Source organism: Lynx canadensis, chromosome D4 (assembly GCF_007474595.2).
Source record: "Lynx canadensis isolate LIC74 chromosome D4, mLynCan4.pri.v2, whole genome shotgun sequence".
Taxonomy (NCBI): Eukaryota; Metazoa; Chordata; class Mammalia; order Carnivora; family Felidae; genus Lynx; species Lynx canadensis.
Genome location: NC_044315.2, coordinates 81,292,329 through 81,316,375, shown reverse-complemented (window position 1 = coordinate 81,316,375; position 24,047 = coordinate 81,292,329). Strand labels below are relative to the sequence as shown.

At 51.1% G+C, this 24,047-nt stretch overlaps 1 protein-coding gene across 2 annotated transcripts; it reads right to left on the bottom strand.

The window, feature by feature from the left end:
• Positions 1-2,604: 2,604 nt before the first annotated feature.
• Positions 2,605-23,833, bottom strand: PTGS1 (prostaglandin-endoperoxide synthase 1). 2 transcript variants are annotated; one of them, XM_030293020.2, is made up of 11 exons: positions 23,667-23,833; positions 23,478-23,573; positions 16,857-16,973; positions 16,333-16,473; positions 15,988-16,131; positions 13,713-13,894; positions 13,517-13,600; positions 11,523-11,769; positions 9,078-9,364; positions 5,184-5,331; positions 2,605-3,742 (listed from the first exon to the last, which is right to left on the bottom strand). In XM_030293020.2, exons 1-11 carry the CDS (start codon positions 23,671-23,673, stop codon positions 3,387-3,389), a joined length of 1,809 nt encoding a protein of 602 aa, XP_030148880.1. In that variant the 5' UTR covers positions 23,674-23,833; the 3' UTR covers positions 2,605-3,386. The 2 variants fall into 2 exon arrangements, with proteins under 2 accessions (XP_030148880.1, XP_030148881.1); XM_030293021.1 differs by having other exon boundaries at positions 23,512-23,573; positions 23,667-23,750.
• Between the last annotated feature and the right edge of the window lie 214 nt (positions 23,834-24,047).

Here is a 24,047-nt window from a genome sequence, read left to right as displayed (position 1 = left end):
TGGCAGGAGCAGAGGCATCTTTACTGGACCAGGAGCCACTGTTCCTGGGCAAAAAGCCTCTGAGCCTAATTCTCTGGTCCTGCCAATGGTTCCATGAGCTGTGCAGTGACCCATAATAAATTCCTTCCTGCTAAAAACAGGCAGGAGGGAGTTCTTTTGTTTGCACTGAGAGCCCTGAGTGAATTACCCACTAGGTTCTCTAGAGAAACAGAAGCAATAGGAGGTGAGAGATTGATGATGATGCCAATGATAGATAGATAGATAGATATAGATGGCTTTGTCTTTAGGAATTGGTTCACACTTCATCAAGTCTGAAATCCATATGTCTGGCTGCAAACTCAAGCAGGAATTGAGGCTCTATTCTTGAAGCAGAATTTTCTCTTCTCTTGGAGAACCTCACTTTTTACTCTTAATACCTTTCAGCTAAGTAGATGAGGCCCAGCCATGTTATCAGGGTAATCTTTGCTTAAAGTCAACTGATTGTAGATGTTAACCATGGCTGCAAAATACCTTCACGGCCACACCTTGATTAGTGTCTGATTAAATGAGTCCTGTAGCCCAGCCAAGTTGACACATAAAACTAACCATCATACCCACCAGATCAAGATTCCAGGAATGAACATTCATTTTATGAGCATTAAGAGGCTTCACTCTGAAGGAGTTTCCTTGATGTATTTGACATATGTTTCTACATGCAAAAATTTCACACACAGTTGTCTGTACAGAACAAAGTCCACCTAAGTTAGGTACCTGCATTCAAGAGAAGTCTATCCCCAGAAGCCATCCCACCCTCCCAACTGCACATCCCTCCACCTGGCTCCAACTGCTGTCATCTCTCAGCTGGACCATGGCCACAGCCTCCTCCCCATTCTTCCAGCCTTCGGTCCTTCCTGCTCTACTCTCTTGCCCACCTGGCACCACAGTGCTCTTTCTAAAACACTAGACTGATTGTGTCTCCCTCAATTAAAATTCCTTTCAGAACATCATAGTGCTTCTACCATTTCAGGCCAACAGCCATTAAGGTTTGGCTGCAAGCAATAGACATGAACTCTGACCAACTTAAGTGAAAGAGGAATTCATGGAGCAGCCCCCAGGATAGAAGGAAAAGCTAAGGTCTTGAGAAGGGCATGAACTCAGGCTTCCCTAGTGACCTTGGAAGCAAGAACTAAGGGACAATCTTTCTGAGCCCAGCTGTGGGCAATGAATCAGTGGGTTGTTTCAATCTCTATGTAACTCCATTCAGGGGCCAGTTTATAAGGAGAGGGTGTCTGATTGGCCAGGACTGATTCACAGACCCAAACCCTGGCCATGATAGAACCACCAAAAGTGGAATTAAAGAGAGGGTGAAGATTCTCAGGCAAAGTAAGGTTATTAGCAAAGAGGGGAAATAAATACCAGGTAAGCAAAGACAAGACAGCCATTTCACGCACACTTCTAGCAGCCGAAGGATCCCTGATCATCAGAGCAACTAGGGGGAGCTGATTGCATTCTTTGCATTCAACAGGACCAGGAAGGAATGGCTTAAGCAGTCCCCAGCCAACTAAGGAGAAACGAGGGCTTTCTGGACTGTAAGACAGAAAGCCCAGCCCCAGGGATCCCATTTTCCCCCTTTGTTTCTGGGCCATTGTTTTTCCTAAAGAACTCTAAGCCCAAAGTGAGGAGAATGAAGGAACTTTCCTAACCTCTTACCTTTCCCCTCTGCCCTGTCCTCTCCTAGCTAGCTATGCGGAGTGGGTGGTCTATGTGGCTGGGAAAGGGTCTCAAGTCTTAGGAGCCAAGCAAGGGAAGGCAGAGTAGTATGGGTTAGAAGGGAAAGCATACTCACCTTGCCTTTGTCTTATTTCATTATTTTTTTATCATCTGCTCTAGCCCCAGTGGAATGTGAGCTCCACACCGACAAAAGCCTTGTCTGTCTCAATCACTGCTAATAGCCCCAAGCCTGTAGCAGTGACTGATGTGTAGTAAGCACTTAGGAAAATCAATGTGACTGAAAGCATAGCATGCAGTAGCTACACCCCACCTTCTGCCTCTGACCCTGAGCCAGAGAGGCAAGATCAGGCCTGGAACTGAGTTAAATCAGGAAGAAAGAGGAATTTGGATGGGGGAAGAGCCCAACTCCAGATCCAGCCAGACCTGGGTCCTGGTCTGGCTCTGGCACCTGTGAGGCATGCCACTTGACCATCCTGAGTCTCGGTTTCCTCATTTTTGAAACGAGGATTATGCCACGTACTTCATACTCTTGGGTAAGAATAAATGAGAAGTAAATGTGGGAAATTGGCACACAGTAAGTGCTGTCCTCCCCAGATGCCCTCGTCTCTGCCCTTGTATTCTTTGTAAGGAAGGAAATTATTCTAATCAGATGGTGGGTACTGAATGCTCTGTCTCCTGGGGCTGGGGAGTTGTGGATTTCAGGAGAGCAGCCTGGAAGGGACAATGCCTGACCCACAGTGGGAAATGGAGATCAGTGGTGGAAAAGCTAGGTGATGAGCTAGGGGCCCTAGTGGAAGGTCTCAAGACCTGCCCATCAAGCTTGCAACTACGAGAAAGGCCACACCAGTATCACCTCTGCTTCTGGAAATGGGATGAAAAGTGATACATAGCAGGCAATTTGGAAAAAGAATTTTATTAGCTTCATGAGAAACAGCTTCCATGAATCAAGACATGGATGGCGATAGAACTCTGGTGGCTTCCAACCAATGGCCTGGAAAGAGCCCACCTGTTCTCCCTCCTTGGACCAGGGTCTAAGTTGGGGTCCTAAGAACACCCTACTTCCTTGCCCCCTCAGTGCAGGCACAGAGTTGGGAAATGCATTCTTGTTAGACCTTAGACCATAGATTCTCCTGCTCTGTGGATATCTTACCGAACAGGAAAATGAATCAAATCACCATTCTAGATATTCAGATCAAGACTGATCTGGCACACCAGTCACCATTCTGGATTAGGAACCAGGAGCACAACATTCTGAATTGCCATTTGGAAAATCAACATTCTGGAGGGCCACCCAGAATTCTAGAATGCAAAATGAGAATCCCTAACTTGCTAGACGATTTCATCAGGAGCTCCACATTTCAGAATGCCTATGTTCCAATTCAACCAGAAATCTGACATTCTAGGTCATCAACCAGGAACCCGGTGTTCTGGGATGCCAAATAAGAATCGCTCCTAACATTCTGGATGGTCAATCAATAATTCAGCATTTAGAATAACAAACAAGACCACAATATTCCAGATAATGGGTGACAGACACAAAGTTCTAAATGTTGACCTTGATACTCTCAATGCCAAACCAGATACCCAACGTTTAAGACTTTCAACAACCCTGACCTCAACTTTCTGGGATGACCAGCACAAAGTCCACCCCCCAAGAGTGCTGCTGCTCTCCACCCTCAGAGCTCTGTAGATGGCCGCTCCACACCAGGCCCATCATCCTGGCGGGGGTCGGGCACATGGAAGGAAACATAGGGACAAGTCTTGGTGTTGAGGCAGACCAACTTCTTCAGCGTGGCTGTCTTGACCATATTGAAGCCCATCTCACCACCAAATGTGCTTGGCTTCCAATACTCTGGAGAACAGATGGGATTCCCTAGGAGGCCCTTGAGAGAAAAGGGGGCCCCAATTTCTATCATACTCTCCCCAAAGATGGAATTTGGATGGCACTTCTCCAGAAGCAGCCCTGGGAAGAACTCCAAGGCATCGATGTCTCCATACAGCTCCTCCAACTCAGCTGCCATCTCCTTCTCTCCTGCAAGGGGGGAAGCTAGAGTCAGAGTCATGGCACCATTAAGGTTAATGTGGGGAGGGAAACTTCTAGGCCCACCTTTTTCTGGAGAGAGTACAGGACTTCAGAAGAGCAACTGAACAATTGAGTACAGGCCCTAACATCTGGCCTGGCTGACTGACCCTTCTCCATGGCTGCATCTAGGGAAGGAATGCTACTAAAGAAGGAATCAAGGGCCTGGATGGGCCACTGGAAAGCATGTGACCTTGAACAACTCATGTCTCTTCTCTGTGCCCTAACTGCCTAATGGTGACAACAGGGAGACACTATCTGTCTTGCTTCCTTCACAGGCAGGTTTCAAGGACGTATGCTAATTCAAGTCCCTTCATTCTTCTGGAGCTCAGAGATGTGATGTAACCTGTCCGAGCTCACATAGAGATTTAGTTATAGTGTTCTCTTCCCCCTCTGGACTGTCACAGGAAATTAAAGAGTGACAGAGATTGTGGTTCCAGAATTATGGGGAGCTCACTCCCCTTTCTATGAAGACCACATATTCACAGATAGTGGAGAAAGGGAGACAGACATTGAGCTTCCCTACCCATTTCCCTCTATAAGGCACACAGTTATGTCACACCCTGCTCAAGCCCTCCCACTGTTTATGACAACAGTTCCCAAACTCTTGGCAGTCCACAGCAGGAAAGAAAGGAAGAAGAAAGAAAGAAAGAAAGAAAGAAAGAAAGAAAGAAAGAAAGAAAGAAAAAATCCTCCCACTGTTTATGACAATAGTTCCCAAACTCTTGGCAGTCCACAGCAGGAAAGAAAGGAAGAAGAAAGAAAGAAAGAAAGAAAGAAAGAAAGAAAGAAAGAAAGAAAGAAAGAGAAGTGTATATACTATACACACATACATATAGATTCTTGGCACCATGCAGGCCTACTGAATCAGAATCTTGGAGAGAGATATCTGGGATTTGATATTTTTAATCAGTTTCCTAAGTGATTCTGAGGCAACTGGTCCATAAGTAGATATTTAGGAACCACTAGATAGAGTAAAACCCAAATTCTTTTACATAGAATCCAAGGTTCTACACAATTTGGCCCCTAACCCCACCCCTCCCCACACATAAGCACCTTGCTCCAGCCACACCTACCACTGTGCACCCCCCCCCCCACCACAGGTTCATTCTTAATGGCTTCTGTGCCTTTGTCCCTTCTGTTCTTCTACCTAGAATGCTTTCCCCCTTGGTCTCCATCCAGAATATCCCTATTTATCTCCTTCAAAGACAGCTGAGAAACCACTTTCTTTCCCCAAGAGGGGTCATTTGTTCCCTTCCCACCCCTCACCTCCCTGACCCTCCAGCACGGTGCTCACACACCCCTCATGACCTCCACAGTCTGTTTCCACAATGTCCCCCTCACTTCACTGCGAGTCCCTCGAGGGACCCATGTCCAGGAAACAGCTGCTCACCTGTGAGCTCCTGAAAGGACGTGTAGGGTCTCAGGCCGAACCTCTTGCGGTATTCATTGAAGGGCTGCAGCCGCAGCTCACGGGATTCCTTGATGACATCGACAGCCACATGCAAGACATGGTGGTCCATGTTCCTACCCCCACCAATCTGCCAAGACATAAACATAGCTGTGGTCTGAGAGCCAGGCCACAGTATTCTAGAGGAGATCTTCAGGTTAGGAGCTCTTCCCAAGCCCAGACAGAGCATGGCTGCATCCAGCAGTCACCATGCTGGGGACTCAGCCCCAGGTCTGCCACTGTCGTGCTCTTTCAGGAACACCCCTGTGTCTCAGCTTCCTCATCGTTAAAGTGGCAGTGGGCCAACAGGACCTCTCCAGTGGCTTACCAGCCACACTATTCCCCAATGCTTTGCATTTAAGTGAGAATCCCAACATCCTGTTACAAAAGGTTCTGCAAGTTTTAGATTCAGCAACTAGGATTCCATAAAAGAAATGGCAGAATGGCACTAGCCAGGAGCTCAAGTAGAAGGAAGGGCATTGTGGCTCTGGAAATGAAATCTGGATGGGCAGAGGGGGTTCTGAGACAGCACATGAGAAACAAATGGATGGACAGATGTTAGTTTTGGGAGCCGAAACTTTATGGTATTCTTCAAATCTGTTTTTATCAAAGAATAGAGATGCTTAATCATTCAGCTGGGGGGGGGGGGGTCCTGCTAAGGAGCTTTTTCCTATTGGTTTTCATTCCTGTATTATAGCATCGAGATTCAACAAAATTCTAATGATTAAAAAGTGAGGCACTGTTGGGATGCCCGGGTGGCTCAGCCAGTTAAGCATCCAACTCTTGATTTCAGCTCAGGTCATGCATGATCTCATGGTTTGTGAGTTTGAGCCCCATGTTGGGCTTGTGCTGTCAGCAGCTCAGAGCCTGCTTGGGATTGTGTCCCTGTCTCTCTGCCTCTCCCCGGCTCGCATACGCTCTCACGTGCACTCTCTGTCTCTCAAAAATAAATATTTAAAAAATTATCTTTAAAAAAAGTGAACCATTTTTTAATGTTTATTTATTTTTAACAACACTTTAATGTTTTATTTATTTATTTATTTATTTATTTATTTATTTTATATTTTATTTATTTTCGAGTGCACCCACATGAGTGGGGTAGGGGCAGACAGAGAGGGACAGAGGAATCAGAAGCGGGCTCTACACTGACAACTGCAAGCCCCCCAGGAGCTCATGAACCATGTGACCATAACCTGAGCCAGAGTCAGACGCTGAACCAACTGAGCCACCCAAATGCCTCAAAAGTGAACTACTATTAACCGACCACCACTAGAAAAGGGAAACTCAGAGCCAGAAGGTAGGAACACAGAGTATCATGTCACTGCATTCACACCAGATAAAGCCACTCACAGAAATGCAGGTGACTAAGTCTGTTGTTTCTCCTTCCTTCTGCCCAGGTCTCCTGGGCAGGGAGCAGTCATAAGCTAGCAGGGAGGAAGCTAAAATCTTGCCATGAAAACTATAGTGTATCTACAACTTTAGCTTAACTAAACTTGGAGTTTAACTCCAAGACCAAGGGGTGGTGTAATATCTTGTGAAAGGAATGAAAATAGAGTTCAGGTAACCTGGTGTGATCAAAAGGCTCCAGAGAAAAATTCTGATTCATAACAGTTAAGGAGTATTGGTCTAAAGAAAACTCTATTGCTTGGGATGAATTGATAATGTCAATACTTGAGAAAGAGTTCTGTTTAAATAGAACAAATATAACTGGATGGGAAGGAGGAAAATCATAATTGGGTGAAGTCATGCAACTTGGAGCAAAGCAAAGCTAGCAGAGGCCAGTGCAAATGTCGGTTCCACCATTTACAACCTGTGGGACCACTGTGGGTTGATTTGTGTCCCCCAAAGAGATATGTTGAAATCTTAATCCCCACCACCTGTGAAGGTGACCTCATTTGGAAATAGGTGTAATCAAGTGAAGATGAGGTCATACTCCCTTAGGGGGATCCTGACAACCACTGATGTCCTCAGAGAAAACAGGGACTCAGGGAGACTCCATGTTGGCATTGGCATGAGGTGTCTAAGAGGATTGTCAGTAGCCAGCAGAAACTAAGACAAAGGCATGGGACAGATTTTCCCCAGGAGCTTTCAGAGAGAGCACATAGCCCTGCCCACACCTTCTACCCTCCAGAAATGTGAAATAATAAAATAAACTCAGTTTGTAGTCCTTGTTACGGCAGCCCTAGGAAACTCATGCAGGGACCTTGAGCAAATTACTTAAATTTCAGTTCCTTCATATGCAAAAAATGGGGAAGGCAAGAGCATTCACCTGATCCCTTGTGGTGACATTAGCAAGATAAAGTATGCAAAGCAGTTATCTCAGTGTTGGTCACATGGTAACCCCCCCACCCCCAGACGACAGCCACATGTGGCGATTATCAGGGGAAGCCCTGTTTTATCACTGCCCATGCTCTCTTGAACATCCTGAGAGGTGACACACTTATGACTTGCCTTGGGCCAAGTACAACCCCGGGGCTTTTCCCACAGCACCATGGCCGCTCTTTGAAAATGCTTTGGAAATGACACAGCCCCACACAAAGCTGCTATCTCTGTTCATCTCTGTGTCCCCACAGAGAAGAGAGGCCATAAATCAGCCAGAAGCTGCCCACTGGTGGTAGCACATGCTATTCCAATCAAATTACCAGCGGTAGACCTAAATCCACAGGGTGCCACAATATCATGATAGGGCTTAGGGAGAAGGATCAGAGAGAAGCGCGGGGAGCAGGGCTAGGACAGAGGAGATAGGGGCTTCCAAGCATGGGGGAGGAGAGATTCAGGAGGGAGCTGCTTAGAAATTCCAGGGAACGTGCTGTATTAATTTGCTAGGGTGGCCATAACAAAGTATCACAGCTTGGGGAGCTTAAACAACAGAAATTTATCAGTCTGGAGGCCAGAAGTCCAAGGTCAAGGTGTCAGCAAGGTGGGCTTCATTCTGAGGCCTCTGTCCTTGGTTCATCCATGGTCATCTTCCCCCTAAGTCTTCCCACTGTGCATGTCTATACCCTAATCTCCTCTCCGCATAAGGGCACCAGTCACAGTGCAGCCCATCCTTTGAGCTCATTTAACCTTAATGACCTCTGTAAAGGCCCTGTCTCCTAATATGGCCACATTCTGAGCACAGAGGGCTAGGACTTCAACCTATGAATGGGGGGTGGGGACAATTATGCCTGTAACGGAGGCCTGTAATTTGATAAAGACCAACTATGTGAAGACACCTTCGCATATATTACCGTGCCCTGAATGTCCTCACGGTCTTCAAATTGCCATGCCCTCTGACCTCCAGGCCTTTGCCATGCTGTGCCCTCCACCAGGAGCATGATCGTCCCCTGCCATTAACACAACCCCTCTCCCTGGGAGAGCTCTAGCCATCCTTTGGATCTCTGCGCAGACATCATTTCCTTATCTATAGCTCTCCACACTGGGTCACAAGCTCCTCCCCAAGTTCTCAAAGCACTGTGGGCTCTTTGTATTGTGGCTTTTAACATGCTCTTATAATTCTGATAATGTCAGAAGAGCACCTGGCACAGTGCCTTGCACATAGTAAGTGCTCACATGATGTTAGCTGTTCTATGGCTATTGTTCCTCACTAGGGTGTCAGTGGCAAGAGGACAAGGAGCCAAGAACCACGCTGACCTTGCTCACCACTCTATCCCCCAGCACCCAGAGTAACGCCTGCTATTGCTGAATGAACAAAAGACAAGAGGAGGAATAAAGGAATGGGTAAAGGAATGTCGGAGTGGCACCACCCCTATGGAACAGAAAAGCACACTGGGCTTTGGGTCTGGGTCTGTTGCACCCCAGAGCCCATCTGCCCTCCCCCACGCTCCCGAGGCTCACCCGGCCAGCGCTCTGGCGAGAGAAGGCGTCCACCAGGGCCTCGACCCCATAGTCCACCAGCATGGAGGTGTTGAACAGGAACTGCTCGTAGCTGTACTCCCGGGAGCCCACCTTGAAGGAGTCAGGCATGAGCGGGTGCCAGTGGTACAGCTGGTTGAACTCCATGGCAATGCGGTTTCGGTACTGGAACTGGACGCCGAACAGCAGCTCCGGGTCAAACTTCAGCTGCAGGAAGTAACCGCTCAACTGCTGCACATACTCCTCAATCACAATCTTGATGGTCTCCCCTGGGGGTGGGGGGTTGGGCAAAGTCAGAGGAGCACGGGGACTTGGCCACCTGGCTCAGGAGGCAGGCCAGCTCATGAATGGTGCTTGCTTCTCGCTTCTTTATTGTTGTTGGTGGTGAATTTGGGGGGCCACTTTCACTTAGTCTTTTTGTAACAGGGTGTGAAAATGGTGTTTTTTTCTTTTGAAAGAGAGAGAAAGCATGAGTGAGGGAGGGGCAGAGGGAGAGAGAGAGAATCTTAAGCAGGTCCCACACTCGGCATGGAGCCCAATGAGGGGCTCAATCTCACAACCATGAGATCATGACCTGAGCCAAAATCAGTCGTCAGGCATTTAACTGACTGAGCCGCCCAGGAGCCCCAAGAAAGGAGCTTCCTGTCTCATGTTGGACCAATGTCCCAAGACAAGAGCCAAATGCTATTCCCACATTCCAAAGGGATGTCATAGGCCCAGCTAAGCAGGACATGGAAGGAAGTGCCCGAGAATTGGTTTTGTGGCCTTATGGTGATCACCCTCCCACAAGATGTGGGAGTGGTCACAAATGATGAGAAAGGGGAGATTAACTTCATGGGGGCTCTCAGAGTGAGCCTCCAGGAGTGAGGACAGCTTCAGAGAGACCCCTCAGAGCTGCCGCAGGAGCAAAAGAGGCAGGCTGAGGGTTTAAGATGAATCTAGTCCCATGTACATGTCTTGCATTTTCTTACACATCAGAACTCTCATGAACAGCTTTTCCTCTGCCCCCTCAGTAACCAGCTTCAAGTCAAAGAGGCAGGGAAGAACCAAACTGAACGTTCCATAACAGAATGAAAACTGGTCATCAAGATAGGAAAAAGAACTGGTTACTTTAGCCAATTAGCCATGAGACAAACTGGCTTCTAGCAAATTGATCTGGAGCCATGTGATTTGCCATCGGTAAGGTCCAGAGCCTGGCGTCACCATTCCTAGCCTCCCTCTCCCCTCTCCAAGCTTGAGCTGTGTCACCTCATCTGTCTGAACCTCACCTTCCTTCTCCGTAAAATATGCATCGTGATACTATGGATGGGACCATTGGGAATAGCAGACAGAAGCAGCCCAGCCCAGGGCCCTGTGTAATCGGGAGTATGACCACATGCAGGCGGGAAGGAGGATGGCTATGTGTGGGCGTGCGGGGAAACCCCCTCCCCCCACCCAGGAAGGAGCTCCGCTTGCGATGTGGTGCAAGAAGCAGGAGCTCCCGCAGCAGCCAGACCTCTACTGAGTGGCCTTGGAGATTTCACTTAACCTCTCTGAATCTTAATTTTCACAAGGGTAATCATATCTGGTTAATAGCGTTGTTGGGGGAAGGTTAACCGAAGCACTGGACGTACAGCTTCATTACCTTTGATCACAGCTTCGACACCAGCTTCCAGCCACAGACTTGCCCTTTCTAGTCAGTCTCCAAAATGCTGGGACTTCAGCACAAGCCCCTTTTCCTTCTTTAGACTGTTGCTATCCCTGATGCCTGGCTCTTCCAGGCCCTAGTGAATCAGGCAATATAATTGGAACCAGCCATGCCCAGTGATGCCCAGAGGCAAGGGAAAGTGGTTACTGGTGACTCAGAGTGAACACCGTCTGGACAGGGGTGTTAGGGACCAAGCTCCCAGGCAGGAAACCATCTGACATTTTAGGCTGCAGACTCGCCCCCGTAAGGGACACAAAAATATCTTGTCCCTGAGTCACCCAGAAGCTACCAAACTCCAGGAAGGCGGATGCATGCAGAGCAGAAACAGGACTCCTGAAGGCAGGGCAAGCTAGAATCTGACCTGCACACGCTGGGGATGTCACTGTGTGCTTCTGGGGCGGTACACTGGGGAGACAGATGGGGGTAGTTAATCAAATCTGCTGTAAGTCACCATAATTGACCATCACAGCCATCCATTTTCCAAAGGCCTACTATGTGCTAAGTGCTTTTCATCATCTCTACAAATCCTTACAACTATCATTACCTCCAGTGTCCAGATTTGGAAACTGAGGCTCACATAGGGGAAGGGGACTGCTCCAGGTATTATAGCTGGTAAGCAGAGGAGGTGGGGTCCTAATCTCAACTCTCTCTCCCCAAACCCCCCTCCCCCCCCACACACACCCTGCTTTTCAGGATGGAGGACATGACCTTCCAGGACAGGGCTGGTCTGGAGTCCTCACCGATAAGGATGAGGCGGGCCGTCTGGAAGAGTTGCTCATCACCCCAGGTGGGGTGCTCAGCCTTCAGCAGGTCACACACGCGGTTGTGCTCACGCAGCCAGAGCGTGGCATAGAGCATGAGCCCGGGAAGCAGCCCAAACACCTCCTGACCCACAGCCATCTGGCTCTGGGGTGGAATGTTTCGTGGGTAGTGCATCAACACCGGCGCCTCCTCCACCGATGGCGGGTACATCTCTCCGTGCAGCACCTGCGGGATGGGGCCGCCTGGCAACCTGGGGACAGGGCAGGTGCCTGCACCTGCCAGAGCCGACACCCTCCCTTCTGACAGCTGCCCATATCACTCAGGGCAACTGCCCATCTTCTGTAACCCAGGCTGATGGTTCTAGCTGATTCTAGTTCCTAAATCTTTCTTAGAACGGGTCCCTTTCTCTCTATCCCCACTGCCACCACCTGCTTCTAACCCACTCTCATCCTCCATGCTGACCCCTCTCATCAATGTCTCCCTACACTGACACTTGTCCTAGACAGTCCATTCCCAGTACCACAGCCAGAGTAATCCTTTAAAAAACAAACAAAACCCAAATCTAGTATCATGCCCTGGCTTCACACCCTTCCAAGTTCTCTCTCTGCTCTTGGCAGAAATCAGAGATCCTAAACGCGGCCCCACAGGCAACTCCACCCTCGCCTGCCATCATTTGGGTGTCCAGCCAGCCACACTTCCCTTCCCTCACTCCTCCGAGCCACACCAGCTGCTTCTCCTCTCTAAGTCCAGGCACTGCTAGCTGGAAAGCCCTTTTCCCGTCTTGGCTTCCTGAACTCATCATCCCTGCAGCTCTTGGTGTATCTGAACTTCCCAGGGAAGCCTGCCCCGCCCTCTGAACACTCACAGAGCTTTTTCCTAGCGGGTGATCACAAGTGTAATTGATTATATGGCAGCCTTTTCAATCATTCAATAAATATACACCGAGGGCCTACTACATGCCAAATATTGTTCTTAGCCTTAAAGATTCAGCAGTGAACTTTGGGTTTGGGTTTGGGTTTGTCTAGATTTGTGTGGTCCAATACGGTAGCCAGGAGTCATGTGTAGCTGTTGAGCACTAGACATGTGGCTGGCATGAATGAAGAACTGAATCTTTAACTTTAATTCAGATTTACTGACACTTCAGCAATTGGAAAACCTTTAAGTATGCTCAGAACAACGTGAGCACGTGAACCTACTTTTCAGCTGTAACTTTATGAAATCTAAGTACAGATCAGATTATCCCCAATGAAAATTTGGCATCCCAAGTGAAATGTGCGATGAATATAAAATACAGATCACATTTCAAAGATTTAACATGAAAAAAAAGAATGTGAGCTATCTTATTCATAATTTCTGTATAAAAAATAATTTCTGTATCAATTACACATTGAAATGATAATATTCTGGCTATACATAGAGGGTTAAATAAAATATTGTATGAAAGTCAATTTCACCTGTTTCTTTTTACCTTTTTTAATGTGGCCACCAGAGAAACTGTAATGACATGTGTTGGTCACATTGCATTTCTGGTGGACAGTGTTAGTGCAAACAGAAAGTCGTGGATCTGGCATCCTAGTGTGTGGGTGCAGCCCTGATGGGCTGTGGGTTCCTGAAGGTCAGGGCCCATTAACTATCCTGGTCACTGCTCCACTGTCTGTGCCAGGCACACCATAGTGTTCAAATGATATGGTGGAAAAATTACAAGTACATATGCAGACTGGAAATGTTCATCTTCTAGGAGATGGACACCCCAAAGTCCACCCCCCAGGAGAACATGAGAGGCTGTGTCTGCTCCTAGTGTGCTTCCCTTGCCCGGCACCTTCCCCCAGGGTTCATTGTCTCTCCTCCTCACACACGTCTCCAGCTCCTGCAGCTGGTCCTTGTAAGACGCCACTCAGGTCCCCCAGTGGCCTCTGCCAGGGAAGGCCACGGGAGGCCTTTCCCACTGCCCCATCTGCAACCACAGTGCTACCTGGTATTTGAGTTTCCCATCCTTAAAGAGCCGCAGCTGATACTGACGTTCCAGGTTGTCCCCATAAATGTGGCCGAGATCTACCTGAGGACAGAAAGAGGGTCCGGTCAGCGGACTGGGGTGCCACCTCAGCGATGGTGACCTACATGTGCTAAGTTAGGCCCAGAGAAGTCCTGAGCTCCTCCTAGGTACTCACCCCGTGTCCCAAGGCCTTGGTGAAGCCAGGACCCATCTTGCCAGAAGTTTTGAAGAACTGGTGGGTGAAGTGTTGTGCAAAGAAGGCGAACATGAGGTTGGTTCCTTGGGGGTCAGGTATGAACTTCCTCCTGAGCAGGAAGCGATGGCCCAGAATCTGGGCATCTGGCAACTGCTTCTTCCCTGGTTAGGGAGGTAGGGCAGGGCAGTAGCTGTCTGATGTCTCAATCTCCCTGCCCCACAGCCTTCTGGGCTCACTGGACCAAACTGGTCCACACAGGAAGCCCAGATCAGCCTTCCTCCTACCAGATGGCCCCTTGCACCTTTTCTACCCTAGAAGTATTTATGGGTGAAATGGCATGATATTTGGAATTTGCTCTAAAATACTTCATTAAAAATAAGGCAAGGGGGATAGATGATATAAGATTGGCAAATTATGGCTATGTATTGAAACAGAGAAATGACTACATAAGAGTTTATTATACTTTCTTCCCAACTTTTGTGTGTGTTTGTAACTCTGAAAAAAGTTAACCAAAAAGAAAGAAGAAAGAAACGTAAATAAAACATAAATAAAGAAAAAAAAAAAAAAAGATCTTGGACTCCCTGGCCCTGGAGCAAGGTAGCCTATGTTTGAATCTGGGTACGCCATTTGCTGACTGTGTGAACATAGATAAGTCATTTTACCTCTCTGAGCCTCGATGCCTTCATCTGTAAAATAGGGCATCTGTAAAATACCTATTTTATGCAGTAGTTTGAGGAGTACATGAGATAATGTAAGCATGACTGAGAACCGGTGAGATGGGATCTTGTAAATCAAGGATCAGAGAACTTCAAGCTTTTTCTGTAAGAAGCCAGATAGTCGATCTTTCTTTCAGGTTTTGCCTGAAAAAGCTATGTCACCATCCACTCTGCTTTGCTCTTGTAGTGGGGAAAACAGTCACAGATGGTACCTAAGCAAATCAGCGTGACGAAGTTCTAATAAAACTTTATTCCCAAAACAGGAAGTGGACTGGATTTAGGCTGTGGGCTGGAGTTTGCCAACCTATTTTAAATATGCCAGTCTTTCTGTCTGGGGTAAAGACAACAGGTCTTCTCAAAGCAGGTGTCTGTCGTCATGAGAATAAGTATTAAGAGCCTTCCTTAATTATGTCAATGTCAGATGCGTTGGTACCCAATGCCCATACAGAAAAGAGTAACTGAATTTTTGTGTTTTGGTAAAGGCACCCTTTCATAGTACCTCAAGCAAGGCTCAGTGTTGAAGGTTCAAGATCAAGAGAACCTCTCTGGATTGAGATGGTCGATTGGTTTCCTCTATCAGGCAAGGAGATCAAGCACCCCAAAGGAAACTCACCAAAAGGGAAGTTGGAAGGAGTGGTCTGCACCCTATAACCTGGACTCACCCCTTGGATTAACATTGAAAAGGGGCTGGTTCCAGCAAAGTGCTGGCAGAATCCAGAGACTCTGTAAGACCCAGCTATCTGGCAGAATAGTCATGCTTTAGACATAGGAGCTAAACATGTTAGTGCAAACCATCAGAGTAGTGCCCTGAGACCCAAATTAGGACATCAATACCTATGCAAGGTGCTGAGCCCACAAAAGCCCACAACCACAGGGCTGCACAGGACCCAGCGTTCAACAGTGTCACCATGTGGACAGGGATGGAAGTGATGGCAGCAGTGGACCAATGCCTCTCATGTCCCCTCTGTATTTGAAGCAGAATTCATGGCTCTGAACTGAGTAAACCCCTGGGTTTTCAGGCAGTCAGGAGTGGAGTGGAAAGAAGGACTTAGGAGGAAGATCCCTGCCAATGCGAACAAGTGGGGTCTTGGGAAACTAAAGAAAAAACTCTGACTTTACGTGCAACCTACACTGATGAAGCATGGTAAACTATTTACATCAGTTAAGAACCAAACATGGAGTCAGCACCCAACAAATAGCACAGTATTCCTTCCTTCCTACATTTCAACTCTTAAGTCACCCCCATTTCAGCAAGATCCCACCAATTCAGTAGACAAGGTTCAAGCAAAGAGGCACCCTGGAAATATGGAAGCACTAGTCTGACTCTGCCACTGACTTCTTAGGTGACCACAGGCAAGAGTCTCCACCACCCCTTCCTACCCTCATTCCCCAGCCCTGTCCTTGTCCATGGTTCTGATTTGTCGTATGTCTTGCCTTTGACCACCCATCTGGGAAATGGGTCAATAATTGCTTTTTCACCTGTTTTTCCCCAAAGAGAACAGGGCATCTCCTGTGACTTCCAACCCCATCTCCATTACCTTTGGTTCCCATGGGCGTGGGGCAGTCTTGGGGCACGGAGGGCAGAATACGAGTATAATAGCTCACGTTGGAGAAGGACTCCCAGCTGATGTAGTCATATGCTATGTTGTAGGTGGGAGGGCTGGGGATAAGGTTGGAACGCACTGCAGAGGGAGAATATGGTGACAAGGGGGTTCCCATCCCCAGTTACACCCCCCTCCCTGCCTCCTCTTGGGTTGGACTTGTTTAACCCGGCATCATAGTCTCCCAACCCACTGCCCTTATCAGATGCCAAGAATTCCAAGAGCTGGAAGGACTTCCTGCTCCCCAGAACGGGGGTGGGGGGGATGCTACCCTCCACCCACCTGTGAGTACCAGGCGCATGAGCATGTCTCGGATGAAACTGGCATTGACAAACTCCCAGAACCAGCGCCCATGTGTCAGCAGGAAGTGGAGGAAAGCGGGGCTGGGTCGCAGTGAATTCCGGAGCCAGGTCCATAGCTCGGCTGCAGGGACAATGGGAGCCACACAGTCGGGCCTCCTAGTAGGACCAGAAGTGGCCCAAGTGGAAGACAGGAACCGGGAATGAAGCCAGGACAGAACCGGTCAGAACGTACAGGGCAGAGTAAGGATGGAACCTTGGAAGAGATGACACATGACAGAGCCAGAAGCAGATGTGAGAGGGCAGGGGACAGGGCGAGGGCATGAGGTATGCCAGGAGGGAGAGCTCTGCTTCAGCCGGGTCAGGGAGAGTGTCAAAGGTCAAAGCCAGGCAAGGAAGGAGAACTGGGCTAAGGCCAGAGACAAAGGCAGGAACTGGGGGTCTCAGGACAAGCCCAAGGGAGCAAGGGAGCCCAGGACAGGAGTGGAGTCAGGAGGCCCGGCTCACGGATGGTGCAGTTGGGGCCAGAATATCCCGTGCGGGTGCAGTCACACTGGTAGCGGTCAAGGCCGAAGCGGACACAGATCCCCTGGTGTTGGCATGGGTAGTAACAGCATGGATTCACTGCAGGGGAGAAGCAGAGATCAGAGGTGACTCGAGGATGACCTCTCAACCCCTGTCCTTTCCCCGATGGGGAAGTATGGGGCCAGACATATGGACTCAAGTCACAGGTCTGTCCTAACTCACTTGGTGGCCCTTTCTGGACTTCAGTGTTCACCTAAGGGTCCTCTCTGCTCCCAAAGTTATGGCTGGAAGCCCCAGGCCCTGCCCTGTTCAGACCCTGCTTTGGTCTCTAGCCTAGTCCACATGGGCCCCAAAGGGAAGTCCCTGCCTCTTCCCTGATGCCATCAAAATAGGGCAGGGGGAGAGTTCAAACACCAAATTGTGACACCAAAGGTTAGGAAACAACTGATAAGACACAACAACCACAGGCTTCTAGAGCATTCACTTCTTGCCCAGTCAGAGCCCAGCACCAAGGGCTGGGTTTGTGAAGTTCAGGAAAGGGATAAGGATGGGGGGGGTCCTCTCAGACCAGCCCACAAACTCTAGGTACCTGGACGCTGGGAAGATGAGATTGTCCACCATCCCTCTATTTTTGTAGAAGTGGGGGAAGAGCAGGAATCATAATGCCCGCTTGCAGATGGGGAAACTGAGGCCAGACAAGGCAAACCCCACACAGGTCACCCAGCAAGTCACACCAGACAAAACCAACCTTCATTTACACCATACCACCCCCACCCAAGACTTGACATTCAAGTCCAAGGAAAGAAGTTTCCCAGAACCCTGTGGACAAAGTGTGGGTTTGAGGGGATCTCAGCCCCCATTCCTGATAGGCCCAGCCTTGGCCTATGTCGGAGCATACTCTGTGCTCAAGGATCTTGAGGATGGTCAGGCACCAAGGGACAGGGGAGATATAGTTGGAAAACCCTCCTGAGGGGGTGAGTGGAGCTCTGGCATCAGCCCTCCTGCCTCTTGGAGAAGTCCCCACCAGGAATCTCTCCTTATGTCTAACCCAGGTCTTGCTGACCACAGCCCCTTTGCTCAAATCTGCACTGCTTTAGTGATTCTTCAACAGCAGAGGTAGACTTCTCAGAGCTCATTCAGTGTTCATCACAGCTCAGCAAAGGAAACTGAGGCCCAGGGGGAGGCGGAGGCTTGGCCAAGGACACAGAACGGAGCAGGACCTCCTGCAGACCCAGGTCTCCTGGATCCTGGCAGGGGCTGCTTCGCCAGCCTCACACAGAAAACACCAGACTCCCTTCTGCAAACACACTTCCTTATCTAGGCTCAGAGCCAACGTTATAGGGAACTCCTATTCTTTGTACAACGGATTATTGAGGGCCAAGAGGGTAGCAAGAGGTGGCTGAAGGGTGTTGTGGTTAGAGGGCATGGCCCTGGGCAAGGACCAACCCCTCCACTCTTAGCCTCTTCACTTGGCAGCATGGGGCCTAGAGAATAGGGTCTTCATGGCCCTGACCCAGGAGAGGGCCCCAGCAGCAGTGCCCCCACACCCCCCTACACACATACACTCAGGCAAGCAAAAAGAGAATCACAGGAATCATGCAAATAGTTTTGCTTAAGCCCTGGCAACTCCCCACAGCCCCACAATGGCATCTCTGTGGCCCCCGCAGGGAGTGCAGAAGGGAGGGGCCTACAGGAAGAGGGCTGGATGAAATGGCCTTATCAAGCTGATACAGGCAGACCCAGCAGGCAGGACGCAGCCTCCCTTCCCACAGCCATGTGCCCAGAAATGCCAAGGGGCGGGGGGGGGGGGGGGGGATTACTCCCACTGGGATTACTCACCCCAGCGGGCTCAGGGCTCTGGAACTCTCCTCACTGATCCCTCCTGCTCAGGACACTCTACCTACCTGCTTAATACACCTGCCCAGGACCCCCTGTAGCTCCCCACTGCCCAGCCCCCAACCCTGGGCACACAGGGCCCTTTAACCCAGATGGACATCAGTCCTACTGCTAAGCAGGCATAGGAGCTAAGGCCCAGCCCTTCACTTGGCTCAGTTTCCCCACCCTAACCACTGTAGGGCTTTCAAAAGAACCTCAAGAGGGCCTTCTAGCTCATTCTGTGGCAGCCCCATCCCTTAGCCCCAAAGTCAAAAGCTCTCCTTCCTTTTGCCCAGACCACTGTTCTTCCCTAACAATCCCCTCCAGGGCCATCTGACCCTCCCAAAGAGCTCATGCCTTGCCTCCTCAGGAAACCTCCCATGAACGTCCTTCACTCCACTCTGTGTTCCCACTCAACCTGCTCTTCTCCACCATGAGCCCCCAGGGGAAGGGGCAATACTTTCCCCACTTTCTCCTCCCTAACACAGGCCATGCACACACTGGGGCTCAACCCAAGTCCTGGAGAGATCCAGCCACCCAAGGGATCCAGATGTGGTGGCCAGAACTCAACAGATGTTTGCGGAGTCAATAAAATGAAGCCAGGAGAATGGCTACCCCGAGCTTGGCCAAAGATATCCCTCATCTTCCCAGCCCTGGCTGCTGGCTCAGAAGGCTAGCCTGGAGGCTTCCTGCTTCCTGCCCTAGAGTTCTGCCCCAGCTCCTGCCCGCACCCCTCTCCTGCCAAGAGAGGCTATGTCCACGCAGAGGCTCCTCCCTCCCAGACCCACCATCCAACCTTCCCTCCCTCCTCCTCCACGATCTTTCCATAAACACCAGCTGCCCCTGGAAGGAAAAGTTCTCCCCAGTGAGGAAAACAGCTGCCTCTGGGGCCCCAGGGTGTCCGGGTGAGCAGAGCGGAGTCTGAGTGTCTCCTCCCCGGGATGCGCCTGACCACGCTGGACTGTCACGGTCGCCGGGAAATCCGGGGCTCTAGCGACTGACCACTCCACAGCCTTGCGTGCCCCCATTCTTTCTATCCGCCTGGCACTCCCAGGAGGGTGGGGAGACGCCCTGCAGGGCACAGAGGAAGAATTCCAGGCTCAGCATCAGGAGACTGGCCCAAGCCCCACTGCTTTGAAGTTCCAGAGCTAAGACTTGGATTCCCTCTCTTTCCCTCCCTTTCTCTCCCTGGAGGTTTCCAGGCCTGGATCTGGGAAAAGGATGGGGTAGGAGAGGCACTTAGATCCACAAGCTGGGAATGACCTCAGAGGGATCACCATCCCCTGCCACAAGAACTCTGGGAACTACTCACAAAGAAAGGCCTCCCTTCAGTCTAACTGAAGTCTGGCATGCTTTCATGCCGGCCCAGTTCTGTGCTCAGTGGAGGACACCCTGCATAATAAGCCATCCAGAAAGAGAACTGGAGAGGTGCAGGCACCGAATCTACCAAGTTCCCAGCACAGGGCCAAGTGCCAGGTAGGTGCTGGGGGAAATGTATCAAGAGAGCGGGAAAGCGGCTGCTCTTTACTGGTCGTGTGTCTTTGGGCAAGTCCCTTCCACTCTCTGGGCCTCATTTTTCCTGTGTCTCCCAGAAGGGGGACGGGACAGGCGGGCTCTGAGGAGGCCTCCTTTGCAGCCTCCCCTTCTTTATTATCTGCATCAGTATGAATCCCCTGGCCCAGAGCAGAGAACCTTGCAACTTGCTCTCACTGAGTCTTCAAGCCACCCCGGAGGTGGGGTTGATCAGTATGCTCACACCGCACACATTCCCACAAATGAGAAGTATCCAGAACTGCTCGGCTCCAGAACTTTCTGAGGATTAAGGCAAGGAAATGTCCCCCAGCCCAGGAGTCAGAGCCCCGGGCACAATGAAGAAACACCAAGTCCTCCAGGATGCACAGACACCAGGCAGCAAGAGGGACCCTTAATGGGACTGAACTGAAATCTCTTAAGAATAATATTTAGAGAAGCTCCAGGAGCTTGGCAACCAAAGAGGAAAAAAAAGGCCCTGACTAGCCAGACCTGGGCCCCAGCCCCTACACTCAGCCAGGCCAACAGTCAGGGGCCGGGCACCCCCACACCAGGCCCCAACAGCTGGGCCCACAGCTGGAAGAGCCAACTGGAGAGGAAGCCCCCTCATGGCCCACAGACCCGGCTGGCGCTGCAGATAGGAGACGGCAGGCAGCAGGGAGGCCTTGGCACAGGCTGGGTTCCCCTCCCCATGGGCCAGGGCTAACTGGCCTCAGGCCCCTCTGCCTAGCACAGAGCTCCGATTGCCAGGTCACGCCGTGTCCCTAGCCAAGGAGAAGGCACTGAGTCAAGTCCAGGGGCTAGAGGGGATAAGTTTGAGCATTAAGACTCCCGTGGCATGGCCTTGCCCTCCAAGCCTATCTCCTCCCCCACACGGAGAAGCCAAAGCAACAATGTCCCCTGTCACCTGCCCTCAGCTGAGTCTGCAGCCCTCCTCTGCCGGGGGTCGGCCTTTGCTGTACCTCTGAGGCACAGGCTCTGGCTTCCCGGAGCAGATGCCCAGACATCGTGGACCTCAGTTCACTCACAGACTGGAAGCACAAAGTACTGCTGCACCCAGCTTGTCATCGCTCTGTCCTTGACCCTTGCAGCAGCCTCTTAAAGGTTTCCTGGCCTCCAGTCTCAACCCCAAGTCACCTATGCAACCCAATTACCCTCAGGCCCGAGTCCTGGCACCTCACCCACATTGCCAGCCAGCACCTGCCTCTTGTCCTACGGCTCCCTATGCTCCTGCCTGCCTCCCGAGGTCCAGACCTTTAGACTCCATCTCTGCCATTGCTTCTATCAGAAAGACCTTACAGGGTCTCACAGTAAAGCCTCAGAGCACTTACCAGCACTCACCACCTCCTTCAGGGTCCAGGCCAAACGTCACCACCTCCAGGACGTCTCCCTCGGTTCCTCACACTTGAGAGGGAACTTCTCCCCACCCTGAGCCTCACACACCCCTGTGTGGCCCTCAGCCATGGCCCTGACCCCTTTGGATGGCAGTCTGTTGGCGTTTCTGTCCCGTATGAGATGGCGGGCCCCTCCCGGCCCCGTGCCTCCAGCTCCAGCCAAAAACTAGCTTAAAGCGAGCCCTTGGGAGTGTTTGTGGAGTGAAAAGAATAATTCCATTTAAACACTTCCGATATAAAGATAAGTAGAAAAGACAAAAGCAAAACGGCACAGACCGTGGTTCACTGGGTGTTAGCGAACACACAGGAGGACGGGCAGGCCAGCCCTCCGTATCCCCATCCCCTTGGATGGGGCCTCAGAGGAAGTGCTGTGCTGATCCACGGGCTGAGGAGTCGGGTCACTGGGGCGGCCTGGGCGGCCCTGGCTCTGCTGCTGGGGTCTCAGACAGATGGGCTCTCCCCTCTGGGCCACAGAGCTCCCTTCTGCAAAATGGGTCTGACAAGTCTCCCTGGCAGGGCTGTTGTGAGCACCAAGAAATGGAAGCCCATAGCTGGGCCTCGGAAACTGTAAAGTGCCGGCCACAGGAGTCTTCTTCTTCCCACTAACTGGGCCTTTGCTCATACCCAGTCTCTGGAGCACCCCCCATCCTCTTCCTGGGTTCCCCAAATGCCACCCACTCAAACCCTCTCTCTCTCTAGGAAACCTGGTCTGATTCGCAGTCCACATAGACATCTTTCTTCTCTCCTCTGAGCACCAAATCGCCAGAGCATCGCAACAGAGAGCTCAGCCCCTTTCCCCACCCGCATCCTCTCTTGCCCCCATTTTACAGATGGGAAATGGAGACCCAGAGAGGGATGGATCATACAGCTAGATGGTGAAGGAAGCTACGTCCAGGCCTTGCACACGCGCACACACGCAAGCAGTAAGCTGGGGGAGAGAGGCTGGCTAAGGGTGGAGCTGAATTCCTCCACTTGGAACCTGATACACTCATGGGGAGGGGGGTGCAGGAGTGGTGGAATTTTACAGGATCTGACTTTCCCCATCATCTTCTGGGGGATAAAACCAAGGAGGGCAGTGGTGGGGGGTTGAGGGAGGAGGGGGACTGTCTGTGGAAAGAGTTTGCAAAGTGCCTAGGGCAAGACAGATTCAAGTTCAAACCCTTAGACCACCATGTGCTGAGCGAGCTAGAGAGAATTACGGCACCTACCTGCGCCTAACTCACCTACCCATTGGGTGAGGATGTAAACCTCGGGGAGGCAACCCAGCTCTGTACATAAATGTGTTTCCACCGCCCCCCTCCCCGGGTCTTCCCAGAACGGCTGCTGTACCCGGACCCTCACCAAGGGAGACCTTCTATCCCCGGGCTGAGAATCCCCATGGGTTCCCAGAAAGTAAGAGGCTGGACAGGTGCCTGCTGCTTCCTCAGAAAGAGACCCCCCAGCCTCAACCCCCGCAGGAAACAACGGGGTTGTTGGAGAAAAAGGCAGCCTGGACAGCTGGGGGCCCAGAAAAGGTGAGGGGGCTGGAGAGGGGCTGTCCGTTCTCCCAAAGCCGCCGTGAGATCCCAGTCTGTCCTCTCCACCCCCCTCCCCCGCAAAGAAAACCCCTGTAGAGCCCTATCCAAGGCCACACACCCCCGGGGGTCTCCAGAGAACCCCTCTCCCGCCGACTCAGGGCCCTCCCCCATTCCAGGCACCGAGAGCAGAAAGGGGAAGCTGGGTTTGCCCGAAGGGAGAGCAGGGGGAGGGGCCAGGCCGGGGCTCAGGACTGGAGGCTCCCCGGGGTGGGGGGGGGGGCGCCTACCCGGCGCGGGGGCCCGGGAATCCGCGGGCAGGACCTGGGGCGGCTGCAGCAGCAGCAGCAGCAGGAGCAGCGGGAACCGGAGCAAACGACTCCTCCCTGCAGAGTGAGAGACATTAGGGCTGAGTCTGGCATTCAAGGCTCCGCCAAGGCAAAGGCATGGATTCCTGGGGACACCGGGGTCGGACTCACGGCTCATAGCTCGGCAGCGCGGCTGGTGCTTGCGGGATGTAGACGGCCAGCTCCTGGGGTGCGTCTCTGCCCCGAGCTCTGGCCAGCCCGGCCCTCCCCCTCCCCACCCATTCCCTGGCTCCACCTCTCCAGCCAGCTGTCACCTCGGCAGCGCCGCCGCCCACTTACTTCCTCTGCTCCCGCCCTAGCCAAAACATTTTATTAATTATTCTGATTGCAACCAAAGCAGTTTTTCACCTGAGACCCGTGAGGCATGTGAGCCTTTGAAGCCCGGTGGCACCAGAACGGTATCCGTTTGGCAGATAGGAAACTGAGGCCCAGAGATTATGTGCAATGCTGAGGTCACCCGAGGCTTCAGGGCAGAGCCGGGAGAATGCCAGG

Bases quoted from the DNA above. Each gene is read 5' to 3' on its own strand.
- PTGS1 (XM_030293020.2), bottom strand. The intron at 13,895-15,987 runs GTAATGGAGATG...CTCCCTAACCAG, and splicing joins CACGCCCATGGGAACCAAAG to GGAAGAAGCAGTTGCCAGAT. The intron at 13,601-13,712 runs GTGAGTACCTAG...TTCTGTCCTCAG, and splicing joins CCAAGGCCTTGGGACACGGG to GTAGATCTCGGCCACATTTA.